Source organism: Cataglyphis hispanica, chromosome 3, assembly GCF_021464435.1.
Source record: "Cataglyphis hispanica isolate Lineage 1 chromosome 3, ULB_Chis1_1.0, whole genome shotgun sequence".
Classification (NCBI taxonomy): Eukaryota; Metazoa; Arthropoda; class Insecta; order Hymenoptera; family Formicidae; genus Cataglyphis; species Cataglyphis hispanica.
In genome coordinates this window covers 12,013,007-12,028,008 of record NC_065956.1, presented here as the reverse complement: position 1 = coordinate 12,028,008, position 15,002 = coordinate 12,013,007, and the positions used below count along the sequence as shown (strand labels likewise).

The 15,002-nt window shown below is 35.7% G+C and overlaps 1 protein-coding gene across 1 annotated transcript in view; it reads left to right on the top strand.

The window, feature by feature from the left end:
• The window catches only part of LOC126859214 (protein outspread), a 189,006-nt gene extending 175,381 nt beyond the window's left edge, over positions 1-13,625 (top strand). The window contains 13 exon segments of the mRNA XM_050610241.1: positions 184-741; positions 2,977-3,149; positions 3,500-3,640; positions 3,704-3,865; positions 4,105-4,277; positions 4,594-5,549; positions 5,659-5,815; positions 5,905-6,594; positions 6,596-8,749; positions 8,829-9,120; positions 9,588-10,017; positions 11,428-11,583; positions 11,820-13,625. Coding sequence (XP_050466198.1) covers positions 184-741; positions 2,977-3,149; positions 3,500-3,640; positions 3,704-3,865; positions 4,105-4,277; positions 4,594-5,549; positions 5,659-5,815; positions 5,905-6,594; positions 6,596-8,749; positions 8,829-9,120; positions 9,588-10,017; positions 11,428-11,583; positions 11,820-11,968 — 6,191 coding nt within the window. The 3' untranslated portion in view covers positions 11,969-13,625.
• The last annotated feature ends 1,377 nt before the right edge of the window (positions 13,626-15,002 follow it).

Genomic DNA, 15,002 nt, shown 5'->3' with positions numbered 1-15,002 from the left:
ATAAGTATATAACTTTTACATTTGTACACATTTTTTTTTAAGTTTAAAAATTTCTTTTTTAGAAAGAAAAATTGCTAATTTTTCTTTCGGCTTGTTCGTGAAGATTTTATAGTCCTTGCATCACAAGCGCGCATTCAATTATGAATTCTTACAAAGGCTTGCATTGAAACTTGATTATTTCAGGTAATACACCAAATCCACCGCGACCGCGCTTCAATAGCTGTCAATCAGAGCCGCGCAGTAGCGCGAGGATCCCGGAGACTGGCAATGGAACGTCAGACTTGTGCTCTTCCGTCTTCTCGTCGACGCCGTCCTTGGTAACAACCAGCGTCTGTACCGCGACTAACAATAGCGTGCTGACCAACGGTAACACGGAGAGCGTGTCCGAGGTCAGGAACAACTTATCGCCCCTGCATAGTGTGGCGTCTCTCGAGAATGGCTCCAGCGGAAGCTATTTGACAACTACGACAACGGCGTCGTTGAACGGCAGCATTTGCAGCACTGTTTATTCGACCACTTCGACAACCATCTCGAGCAGTGCCGCCTCGTTGACCGACAAGCCACCGATGATCCCGAACGATGATGGCACGAGATCAACGAGTTATCGGGATCAACCTGCCAGCAGCGCGTCACCACCGACCCGAGACAAGCTCCGTGCCGAGGACAAGGCCAGGCGCAGGATGAATCAGCAGGGCGAACGAACCGGCGACACGACCGGCACGGCCTCCGGCGAGAAACTAGGTCGGTATATTCGACGAGACACAATTTCTCCGCGTGTCCGATGCCTTTGACAGATAAAATTGTCATCTGTGCTTTGACATTTTCTCGTCTCGATTACGATCACATGATGTTTGCTTGATTCTTGTGATTTTTGTCATAACGCGGAAGATGTCTTTGTTCACATTTCTAAATTTATTTATAAAATTATTTTTTGATTTGTATTTCTAAAATTTTAATAGTTTTAATTTGAATTAAAATTTGATAAAAATTTAATAAGATTATAAACTATTAGTGATCTTCAATCTTTCGTGACTTATTTTTTTCGATTATATTACTATGTCAATTAAACTAGATATCCTTTAATGATATTATAATTAGATGATGATAGAAAGATATATTACTGTATTTGATCGCTCCATTTGAATTGCTTTGCGTTGTGCTGTCAAGATGATATTGAAATTAGAACATGGATGAGTGAGAGTAAATAATTTACAAATAATTTTAGGTATATCTCATTTCTCTGAGATATTTCAACATGAATAACAGATAACATGAAAGTTACATTAGAAATAATAACTTTCAAGACGTTCGTCTCGCTTTGTCACAATTTACGTCGAAAGTTTTTCTTATTCTTAATAGTTGGATAAAACTAGTTTAGATACGGATGGAAACTAGGACGCTGCATTTTACATTCTCAATGACGATGATTTGCAATCCGCAAAAGAAACAGCTGACGTACATATTAAGTCGGACAGCTGACCTATTTTTATTCTGTGTAATTAATATAACAAACGTAATAGTTTCAAGAAACGTTGCTCTAGATTCGCATATAAAAAACGATATTAATGAAATTAGATACCTTTTAAGAGAATTAGTGATACAGCGCAAAAAAGATTTTGAATTATATATTAATTAAAGGAAAATAATTTATTTGCATTCCAATATATGTTATTTAGAAAAATAATTTACTTGCAACATATAACAATAACACAGTGTTGTTTATAAAAAAAAAAAAAAACTATCATTATTCCTTCTCTCATAATTTTTCTCTCAGAATCAAATCTTGGCCTTCTGAAAAGAATCGCGGGAGAATATCGGGGCCTGATGGTATTCGGCATAGTTGCGTAATTGCGCGCACACAATCGCGTAGGAAATATGCGGTCACTTGGTCGCATGTGCATTGCATCGCGATTCATAGATTTCACTTAGATTGACGCCGAACGAACGACGGGATACTTCAGAAACTGCGTCGCGAAAAATTCAACCAAGGCATGCGAAATCTGCGGAAGAGTCTCTCTAATAATTTCCAACGGACGCAGATTATTGAAACGCGTGTGTCTTATCGGAACGTCGGAATCATCGGGAGATTTAAACGTAGATTGTCGATTGAAACCTCAGTCGGCTTTAATTGCATTTGATGAAAAATTTTGACACGGAATTTATTTGCGGAGATTATCTATATACAATTTATTAGCGACATCATGATTTTCTCACAAAAATTCTTAAAAGAAAAATTCTTTTATTTTAATTATTTTACTAATTTTAATTTTATTTGATTATATTAACATAATCTATACTACTACCAATTAAGTTTTATATTTTTTTAAACTTTGATATAATTTAATTTTTAATTGATTTGAGTTACATATTTTATTTTTCTTAATTTTTCATTAATTTAATATATTTTTTATAGAGATAAATTGTGATAATTTTTATGCTTATAGCCATTAATATAATGACGTGTTTGATTTTAATATATTGCTAAGGTAAACAAGGAGGAAAGTGCGCAAGATAGTCTTTCACTTCTCTGATGCTTCCTGCTGCAGCAAGAAGCACAGGTTATTAATTAGTTGGCAGTCAATTAATGCGAAGTGATTGTTTGCCCGTGCCGATGTCAGCATGTTGGATGAAGAGCGCTCTTATAAGTGGAAAAGAAATTAATTAGTTAACTCGCCGACGTACCGAAGCGAATGTTTTGATAACGACAAACAGGAAGACGGCATTAATGATTTCATATGCGATGGTTGTTCTGTCCATCCAATTCTAAGTATCATAATTATAATTCATATTATCCTGAATTATCATTATTAGACACGTGAGAAATAATGAAATAAACGAAGAGATGAATAGCTAGATAAATGAATTTATGTTTTTTTATAATATATGTTTTATATATAAGATTATATATATCGTGTGAAAGAAAATATATTGCTACAAAAGCCGTACAGAAATGTTAAATATATTATAAATATACAGACGATGACGCGTGCCGGAGGATACTTTTGGAGCACGAGCGGGAAAGAGAAGGGAAGCTGCGGGATATAGCGGCTTCGTTAACGCAACCACGAGTGAGGCGAATCAAACCAAGAACTTCGGAGCCAACCAGGGACGTCGTGGATGCGGTCAATGCCGTTCATCAAGATAAGCTTGTACGTAATGAAAAGATATGAAATATAATCATTAATCCTTAATTATATCTATATCGTGTGCATTTTAACAAATAACAATTTACCATTGCGTTATTTAAAACATATTTATATTTTCAGTTTTATTTTATTTTTACTATTTAATTTATTTTACTATCTAATAATTTAAAAACTTAAACTAATAATACGTAATATAATAATAATTAAAAAATAATAATAATATTAATATAATAATAATTAATATTTTATAAGAAATAAAAATTGCGACATTTCTATATATAATCATTAATATTTGTATTAATTTAAAGTGAAAACACGGTAATTATATGTTATGAATTGCGTCTCATATGTAGATAAGAGGAGATCCCGACGGCTGCGGCCTAGATATTTCCGGCATCAGGTACTCGCCCATTTCTGAGTTGAGAGTTGATCTGCCGGCAGAGGACTTGTTGAACATCAAAAAGGGTTGGCTGATGAAACAGGGATTGAATAAGGTGCGTCTCGTGAACTCGTAATCTCTCGCGAGCATTTCTTAAGAAATTTGTTCTTCTGTCTAGGAATGGAACAAGCACTGGTTTGTTCTAAGAGGCTGCGGACTAATGTATTATAGAGATCCCTGTGCGGAGGACAAGGGCATCATGGACGGCGTCATAGACCTCAACACCGTCACCGCTGTCACACCGCTACAGGTCGCGCGAAATTATGGATTTCAAACTGTCGTGAGTATCGTAATTTCGGTATCGTGTTTACAAAAAATATTTTGATTTTCCATAAAATAACTGCGCTTGCAATTTTTGCTTTATATAATATATATTATTTTATATTAAAATGGAGAGAATATGTTTTGAAATTAGATTTATAACATCTCTTTCTTAAATTTAACAAAAATAAATTAAATGACCGCATTTTTTGCTCAAAATGAAACTATGTGTATTTATAGCTTTGGTTTTTGACACAGGCTTGGGATGATAGGGGAAATACAGTGTTATCAGCGGTGACTGCCGGTATTAGGTGTAGTTGGATGTCGGCTATCAAAAGAGCGGCCAATCTATCTGATCCTGACAGTAATGTGGATTCTCTTACGGTTTGCTCAGACACTCAGCAAGAAACAAATTCGCAGTCGCCTATTACGTGAGTATTATTACAAAATCTTTTAATATGTAACTTATATAGCAATATCAATCGAGTGAAATGTCTTCGATCAATGAAGTAAAAAATTTAAAATATTAAAAATTATATAACACAGCATAGTTTACCGCATAGTTTTTATGAAATAAAAAAGGAAATAATTACAGAGAAAGAGAAAGAGAATTGGATCTTAAATATATATATATATATATATATATATATATATACACACACACACACACACACACGCACACGCACGCACGCACGCACGCACGCACACACACACACACACTTATAAAATATTGTGTTTGTCTTGTAGATCCATCATGGATCGTGAAAGAGATTCTGTCGTTCCCTCGACATCCATCACGCCTAGATCGGTTTTATTTTCATCCGACGAAGAATACAGAACTGCTTCCGAGGGTGGACGAAGAGAGTCTGGCGATTGGTCAGAAATGCCAGTATCGCCGCCACTTGTGAGAAATGGCGATTGGCCTGTCGCACTCAAAGGTTCTGCCTGGTCGGATTCGACGAACCACGAATGGTCGGAACTGCCACCATCACCGCCATTAACGAGAACTGCGTTATCCAGGGTGAAAGCTCGATCTAGGTCGAGTTCTAGATCGAGAGTCTACAAGAGAAGCCGAAGTTCGCCTCCAAGTTCGCGAAGAAGCACTCTAGATAGTGTGAGATCGGAGGATTTGATGATGGCTTGTTGCGAACTTGGCGAAGATGAGGAACAGAATAATGGCCACATGCAGAACAATAGCTGTCTTTCAAGTGTTAACGATAGTCCACTAATTGTTGAGCTTCTAGAAAATCAGGTATCGCTTCTGCGCGATCAGCTGGATCAGAATCAGTCCCATCCGAGTACGCTACTAGTCATTGTCGAGCGTCAAGAGAATGAAATCGAGAGTTTGAAGTCGCAACTCAACGCAGCGCGAACAGATATCGCAAACGCAGAAAAAGAGTTGTCTAGACTAAGACAGCAAAAGGCCGAGGCGTCTATCAGGGAGAAACAAGTAGAAGAATTATTGAATACAATACAGAGGACTGAACAACAAAGAAACAAGGACCTAGACGACCTGGAAAAGATGAAAAAAATGTACAATAGAGACAAGGAGCTTTTGGAATGCAAACTCTTGGAAACAGAGGCTATCTTGAGGGAGACGACAGAGAGATGCGAAATGCTTACGAACGAATTGACTTCGAATCATAGAACTGTTGAGCATTTGCAGGCGGAAATAACAACTCTCAGCGACAGATTGTCACAAGGTAAATATATACGCTTTCTTAATATGAAATTTGATTTTATATTTAGCTTAAGAGTTTAAATAATTATTGGTTGATAATATATTATTACCTAATATATATTATTCTCTAGGTATCGAGGAAAACGAACGGCTTTACAATAGAGTAAGGGAATTGGAAGAGAAAAATGGATTCTCTGCTTCGAGGGAACGTGGGAGAAGCTTCGATTCGCTTAGCGATTTGACCAACATCGAATTGGATTTAGATTTGACTGCATTGGATAAGGAAAGGTAAATGTGTATTGTAAAATATAATAATAATAAATTATAAATAATAAATAAAATATATATCACGTATACGTAATATATTTCTGTGATAGGGTCATGGAAGAGTATGACGAGTTGCGGAGCCGTTTTGAGAAAGCTGTTATGGAGATTCGAGCTATGAGAAAGGAACTGCGAGAAGCACACGCCACGCAGGACGTTTTGGAATTAGAAATTTTTGCTCATAAACAAGACGCAATTAGCGTCAGTGAGAGCAATCAGGCGCAGATTCAGCTAATGGCAGCTAGAATTCAGGATCTGACTAACAAACTAGCTGCTAGCGAAAAGCAAGTTAGAACGCTGAGGCAGAAACTAACAAAAGCCGAAAGCAGAGACAAAAGAAGATCACTCTCTCTCAAAGGAAGAGAATCTTTTCAAATTTCTCAGGAAGTAGAGGACAAATTATTGGATTTAGAAAATAAAATCTGTGCTATAGAGAAAGGTAAGAGCATCAGCGCTCCCGTTTCGACTGGCAATAGCTCCAAGGAATCGAGTCCTAATCTGAAAAAGGAAAAGAGACGAGAAAGCAAGAATTTAGATCGTACTAAATTGCGAAGAAAATCTTTAGATAGCGCAACAAGTTCGGAACCAATGAAAGTATTGATTAGGCTGAGCACTTTAGAAACAAAAGTAGCAAATGTCGCTGAAACTATGGTCAGCGATGCGGAAAAAGATTCCAGCGAATGCAGCGAAGTCAGCGGATCTTCCGAGATATCTTTAGAAGTACTGGCAAGGCTGAAGAAACTGGAGAGTGGTATCGAAGTCGAAACGACGATTAGAGAAATGTCTCGGCTCGACACAAGCGGAGGATAAAGCCGAGAAATGTTTGCGCGATGTGAATGAAATATTGGACTCATGCTTAGAATGTAAGAAGAACCAAGCAAGCGCTCAAATCATCGAGTCAGTAGGAGTAGTAGTATCTAGATTAGAAATTATTCTTAAGGATAAACTGAGCGAACTCACGAGGAGACGGCAGTTGCTGGCGCAGGAAGGTCGGCTGGACGAAAGAGAGAAAATGAAACTCATCGCCGAAAGGATAGCATTCGAATCTGTGATCCTGCGACAGATAAAGTGCGCATTGAGTCGCACAACAGACAAAAGCGCCGTTCTGAGTGAATTGGTCGAAACTAGTCAGCTTGCCTCAAGCTTAAAGCGTAAGATTCACGGAACTAAGCCCAAAACGTACCAAAATACGAATTATATTCAATATCTTACTAAGGTGTTAGCTAATAAGTTAGTACTGGTAGGAAACGTTTCTGCATTGACGGAAACATCGAAAGAAATTAGTGCAGCTCGCAGCGAAAGTCTGAACTTTTTACTGCAGAAGCAACGGGAGATTAACGATATCATGCGAAAATACAAAGACACGAAACTGCAACAGCTTGCGGAAGTTCTTGCTGTCGAAACGCTGAGTCTGTCCGAACAAGAAGATTTTACGGGCAAACAAATTAGCGGGCAATCAAATAAAAAACTGCTCGAGGATAGACGTATTCGCGAAGCGTGGGCTTTAGCGCAAGAGACGGTTAGTAAGGAGCTTGTGCAGGCTGAAGTGTCTCATGTTATTATGCGTTACGGTCAACTATATGAGCAAAACATCACTTCGATCACGGATACTTGTCTTAGCTTTGATAGCACGGACAATGTCAGATTAGAATCGTGGATAGACGCGGCACAAGTGCGACTACGCCAGGAAATGGAAGTCTCTATACACGAGCTGTCGGAGGCTTATGAGGAATGTTTACTTATGATGAAGAAGAACAAGTTGACGGTAATTGATTCCAAACATGAATCTCGACAGCTGCTGACAGATTACGCTGACGTGATTGCACATAAAGCTTTAATAGACTCCAGAATCGCCCTTCTTCAGGAAACCACGCGGCAATCAATTACGACATTGTCTGGAGAGACTTTCGTATCTAGTCTTATTCGAAGCGAAGAGCTCATTTCCTGTTTGATAAATAACGAAGAATGCGATTTTCAAAGCAATCCGATCCTCGACGCGGAATATAGTTACCTTTATCAACGATTGACCAAGGAATGTGAAGATAGAATATCTGGAAAAAAAGAATCGAAGGAGCAGCTTAAAAATGTCAGTCAATCGTTATTTTATCTGGAAGAGGATCTAGCCGAACTCAGCAAATGTGTAAGAGACAAAGCAGGTATAGGTGTCGATAATATTGCTTGGCCCAGATCAACAAACAACATGACCGATTGGCCTAGCATTTGCGAAAAGTGCTTGCACTTGCGGGAACAAATAAAGAAGCTGGGCGATTACATGAACAACATGTCGTGTCAGATATGCAATCAACTGCAAGAAACTCTTCAGAAAATAACTACCGAGCACAATAAAGAATTGGAAATGCTCAAACGCAATCAGGAGAGGGATCTGATGGACATCAAGGGCGAATTAGATAATCAGCGACAATCTTTGACGACCCAATACGAACAAGAGGCGGCTAGTTTACGCGAGAGAGCTAGAAAACTCGAGCATCGTCTCAACGCAATGGATTCCGAGCATTCGGCTCATGTAAACGAATTGAGAGCCGCCTATCAACGATCAATAAGCGCTGAATTGGACACCGATGCTGAGACGCGGAAACGGTACAAGGAAGAGATCAAGCAGCTACGGGTGTTATGCGAGAAAGGATTATTGGCTATGGAGAACTCACATAGGCGTATCATTGCCGAGATGGAAGAAAAGCATCGACAAGAGTTGGAGAATCTGAGAGTAGAGAAGGAACAAGCGCTCTCTGAAGAGACGCAAGCAACTCTAGCTGCATTGGACGCCATGAGGAAAGCACATGAACACGAAGTGCAAAAGGAAATTGCCAAGTTCAAGCAGGAATTTCTTAAGCAAATGCAGGCGCGTGAGGATATCGGTGTGCTACACAAAGAACACGAGTATGTAAAAATATCAATTCAACATTACGCCATTGCGAATAAATTTATGCGGAAGGTAATTCATGTCTATTTCTTATAGGGAAGAAATGGAAGAGATAAAGCAAGAAATTCTTTCCTTGTCTGCCAAGTATTCGTCGAAATGTGTGGAGTCTGCAGCATTGGAAGAAAAAGTGGGCAATCTGTCTAAGCAACTCGCCCAAGCGCAACAGCACATCATGCAATTGGATGCGAGAAATAAGCAATTGAGAGCGCATCTAATGCTGGAGACGAATGACAGTGGTATCAACGATACCATACAGATTCTGAGAGGTAGGGACAACGAGATTGCTGAACCGAGAGAAGAGATACATCGATTGCAACAACAATTCAAGGTACGATTGTCTTGGCTAGAAAATTTTATTATTTAGGAAAAGTACATGTGATTAACATACACTTATGTATACTACTTAATTAACTCTTTTGCTGCAATTACATATTATGGTGTTTTGCCTAGCGAGCTTGTCGCGCTTTGACGAAACTTTGATTGTATCAGTATCTTAATCGCTCAAATTAAAACCTTGCGCTTTTCATTAATGACCTTTCCCTTCATTGTTCTTATTTATTCGAAAAAAAAAAAAAAAAAAAAAATATCAGTTTGTACATAATATAATGCATATAATATCAGATCATTGTTTGATAATTTGACTATCGCAAATACCATAACTGATGTAATTGTAACTCACAGTAAACATACATATAGTATCAGCGATTTGACTTAGCGTTTAACCATTTCCCTCCCCCGCCCCCAACGCTCGCTCATTAGCCGCATTGACGCATATTTTCGATATTTCACTAACAGCATGGGGACACCTCTCATGAATCATCCGGCGTGCCGTCGAAAGGCGCCTTATCGTTAGACTACTCGCCCGCCTACTCGCCGCAACGCTTCAGAGGTAGTCAAAGTGGCGGTGAACAGAAATTAATAAGCGAACGAAATCTAAAAGGGGCGAACGCCCTGTCCAGCGTGTTACAAAAACGATCCATGTCAATGGATCGACCTCAGAGCGCATTTTCATACAAACTCGAGCGCGTAAAATCAGTTTCGTTGCCGTATTCGAGTAGCTTGATAGCCAGGCCGGCGAGTAGTGCTGGCGTTTCCGGCTCGCACTTTGACGGAAAAGAGTCGTCGGCGAACTTAGAACAAAAGGGTCAGGAACGTAACATTCGTCTGGGTTCGCCATTATGGGACAGCTTGAGACCGAGGAGCGGCCTGCCTCATCAATATCAAGGTACAGGAGAGAGATAAATGTTAAAAGAAAAAGAGAAAGGGAGAAATCTGCGGTGATGGAATGCGTTATTAGTCGACAATGGGAAATATGGTGCTTCTGTAAAATATTATACCGTTGACGGAATCATGGTTTTATTGTCAATGATATCGTTATTATAACATATTTTATATAGCATTTTGGTTCGGAGATTTTTATTTGAAACAACTTTTAGCAACCCAAAAAGTCCATATTTTCTGATGTAATAACAGAACAAAATAAAACAACGCAATAATTAAGTTTTTTTTACGTTTGATTATTATTAGCTTATGGAGGCAGAATAGAAATTAATGAGATTAACATGTGCTTTATGCAAATTAACAGCGCTTTCAAGATATTAACACAATCGAAGTCTCGTTGACTGCGAAAATATTTTCCTCTTAATACGCGTAAATATATATATATATATATATATATATATATATATATATATATATATATATAGCTGTGCAATATTTATTGAAAAATGCGATAATTGTTAATTTGTAGCCTAAATTGTTAATTTGACAGCTTGTTCGTATGGCGTGTATTTATAAATAAATTTAAGTCTTTCCTTTATTGTGACAATATTGTTATTTGTAATATTAATTTCTTTGATAGAAAAATTTACAAAAATGGCGATTGATTAACCTTAATTCATCGTTAATGAGTTGTACTGATATTTGATGTAAAAAGTGTGCCTATACTAATTAACTGATATTAACTTACGATTATTATGCAATGCTTGTTTAACACTGGTTATTTGCTAACACAAACTGTATACGAGTCCATGTGCAATAATCTGCGATATAAAATCTTGTCCTTACCGTGAGTGTAACGCTATATGCTATAAATGTCTATTCTATTATATAAAGATATTAATTAGACATGTATCGTATATATAACACATGCTAAAGATGTGCAAGTGACATACAAAATATATGTTGATGTAAAAATTGATATGTTTGCATATCAAAATTTTTACGAAAAAATTTACCAATTCGAATCATAAAAAGTACGTAATAAGCTGTTTTTCAGTTATCGATTTAATCACTGGCGCATCTTCAACTAGAATTTTTTTTTTTAAATGATATACACATATGTATATTTGAAAAACGCGGAAATCTAAATTAAGTCTAAGAAAAATCTAACAAATCTGATGGATATGAGTAAGAATTATAGTAAATCCTTTACACACAGTTCCAGAATAATCAAAAATGTAAAAAGTATTATACAATATATTTATAGCGATTGAGAACTCGCGGTTTTATGTCTCTCACTATTTTCGTAACACGTGATACCCGATATTATCGGAGAAGATACTTAGGAATACACGCAACGACGGCATACGACAATGTGCATAAACAATATCTCGGCAATTATTTGGAATGTAAGGTGGCACAACAACAGAGATGCGAGTCGGCAGTGGCCCCTGGCAGGAGAGTAAACAGAATGAAAAGCAACAGCAGCACCCGAAGGCATACACCCTCCGTGCCGACGCTCGTAACACATCCCGCCTCACCCCGGAACCCACAGCTCTCTCCGTTGCAGGTCCGTTTTGCATTATTTGTTGCTTTGTTATCCTGATCGTCGTATCATTTTGTTCACGCTATCCGTTTTCACGTTTATTGCATCTTTACGTTTTGTATGAATCGCATGTTATCTGCTACAGTTCTTGTGTGCCACAATAATATTTATGTTTATATACGCTTTATATGTTTAAAAGATCCCATATAATTACGAATAATATTTAGCATAAATCATTGTCATATATGTATATGTTATAGAGTTGATGAGGTCTCCAGCAGTAAGGTGGTCCAGCAGAAGTTGTCGCAGTCTGCCTCCAACACCTACACCGAGTTACCATCATCCACTTCACCCTCCTCTACCCGCCGTAGGCATGGTCGCTGAGAGAAAGAAGCGATTCGAGCTTTAAATTCTACTTTTGTCTTTTGTGTACTTTGATCAATAGTAACGAAATTACATCGCATATACAGAAACGATTGAAGTGATTACACTTGATATATCTAGAGGAAACAAAATTTAGGTAATCTGAATAATTAAAGTATATTGCATACTATGATATTAAAAAGAAAGAAAATTTCATGCGATATGCGCTTCTTTGCTCCGAAATTGCAAGTGTGAAAGCGTTTCAATATCACTCGATTCATGGACCAATAATTAATATTTTTAAAATGGTTCCATGCGATAGACTATTCGCAAAAATAACATTTCTATGATTCGCGAAGCGTGTGAATCGCAGTTCTATCACTGCCATACTAAATCGAAAATCATGTGAGGCTTAAAAAATTTTTGATGGACCAAAGTTGAAATGCCGGTCGTGCTCGTCGTGTTAATATTGAGCGTGTTTATCAGGTAAACATGATTCAATAGTCGAAACGAGTTCCGATTATTAGAAGAGGGTAGATTATGTATTCTCTTTTTTTCATTTTCATGGTATGAAGAGGCATAATGTTGAAAGTTCATCACGGACCTATCGAACACGATAGGTCGTTTTTGACAGAATTTTTTCCAAGAAAAAAAATTTTGCTAAACGTGTTTACTCACGCCGCGCCATTTTGTGAGCGGCTGTTCTTTGATATGCATTTAAATTTTGATAAAGGGTTTTTTTACCGTAGGTTGCGAGTAGTCCTTTTGCTACGATTGACTTTTCGCGAATATCGATTTTGAAATGCATATTTTGGGGCATTATTTATCGCAAAACATTTTATGCGCGAAACTTTTCACATATATTGTTTGGTGCTAAAAATAAACGTGAATTACGAGAAAAAAGGATGCGTATTATGAATCATGTATACATTTTTTATACTAGCTTATAATGTAGCGTAGAAGTATCATGACGTAAAACTATGGAAAGATAAGAAAAGATAAAGTTATCAGATTCGTCCAATTGTCGCGAAATTCACAAAATTGATCGAACACATTTAATAACGTCAAATTAATCCTATTTTACATTTATTATCAAAGAAGATTAGATGCTAATTAATGAATACGTTTAAATATGAATAAATGTTGAATATTATTAAAATTCTCGTAATTCCGAAAGTAATTATTTGTTGAGTACACTTGCTAACACTTAAATAAAAGGATTCAATTTTATGCTGATTATATTTGACTCTATACTTATATACATTTATTTCAGAAGAGTTTCCGTTAAGTTTGTTATCTTTTGAGATATAAGTACTTTATGAATTATGTGATTCTGATTTAAAGGAAAAATGATTGTCAGATATCTCAGTTGAGACAATATAAAAGAAAGAAGAGAGATTTTTTTTAATTTGTTATTTGAGAACGACGAGATCGTTTCTTGTTTCTCGCTCTTGTTATGTATAGATTTTGCACATAATACGGCGTAATGGCATTGCACTGTGTATTATCGCATTTTCTCATTATGTAAATGTTTTCAAATTGCGATCATTTGATGTTAATACTGTATAGTTTATGATGTTTTATTGTGGATTAAGAAAGTATAAATAGAAATTAATTCTTCCCTTTCCCTCTTCCCCATATTATATATATAAATTGTTCATATATCTATATATCTATATATATATATATATATATATATATATATATATATATATATATATATATTACTATTGTATTCTATATTATATATTGTTGCGATTCGTTCCAGTGATTCGCTTGATATTAAAACGATAAAGGATATTAAAAACTTTGATTTTCTCTTATGTAGAGTACTTACTCAGGATTGTTTAACATTTATAATATATTATGCTATTGTATTTGTATGATAATTTATAACACGTTTGAAATAAAACACAATAACCGTGAACACAATCACTAGACAACGTGGATTATTTCTTATCTCTTTGTATTAAATATTATCCTATATCCTGTATGTCTGCAAGCGTTAGTTATTAATTTGATACTTTGTTTCTGTTGATTAAATCATTAAAAAAAATTAATGCCATTATTTTATTGAATCTTTTCTCACCAGAAGGATTCTAGGAAAGTACCTATAAAAATTAATACAAGATTTTGGACTTAAAGAAATAGGCTTTGCCATAATTATCATTTATAATTATATTTTTTATGAAAAAAATATACTCTATAAAAACGAGGCGTTAATAAAGCATTTTAAACCTTTTACATTTCTACACATAACATATTGTGGAAATAAAAATATTTACGATAAAATATAACAACGAATTAAGTTAATAAATGAATAAATACAAATGATGCAAAAATAAATATTGAAAAAATATGAATATTATAAGAAGTATATTTTCATACAATCGATAAATCTTGATGTGATATATAGATACTGATGCAAAATTTTAAAAATAGAAAAGGACACATATATGATGAGAGGAATGCTTTTCTTGTCAAGGATTTACTGATTAATTGATACTATCACAGTATTACAATCAAAAATATTGACTCTATAAAAATATTGATTCGCGTATTCGCGCTATATCGTTTTCATATTACTAAATATTTAATATAATAAAATAAATATTAGAAACTTTTTAGCTCAGATAGTATATGTAAAAGAAGACAGAAATTCAAACAAAAATATATCCGTTTCTTTCTAATTCTGACTCCGATTTTTCTATAGGATAGTACAGGGAAGATTCATTTTAATATATTATAAAATTCACTGAATCAGGCAACACAGTTAGTCATATACAAGTTGAAAAATAAAAATAATGGGTAATCATTGATTATATAACTACAATTTATACAATTTAAGCATAAATATAAATACGAAATGTAAAAATATCAACATTGATGTAAATTAAAAATTTTAATTTATGTGTATGGGAACATACGATGAGTATGCGTCGAGTACAGTAACAATTGATGCAACTTCATTGTATTAAGGCGCCTAGCTTATCTTGTTTGTAATTATTTGTTTTGTCGCTCGCATAACGAATAATTCATTAAATGCGATGGAATCACTATTTCAATTAGACATCCTATTA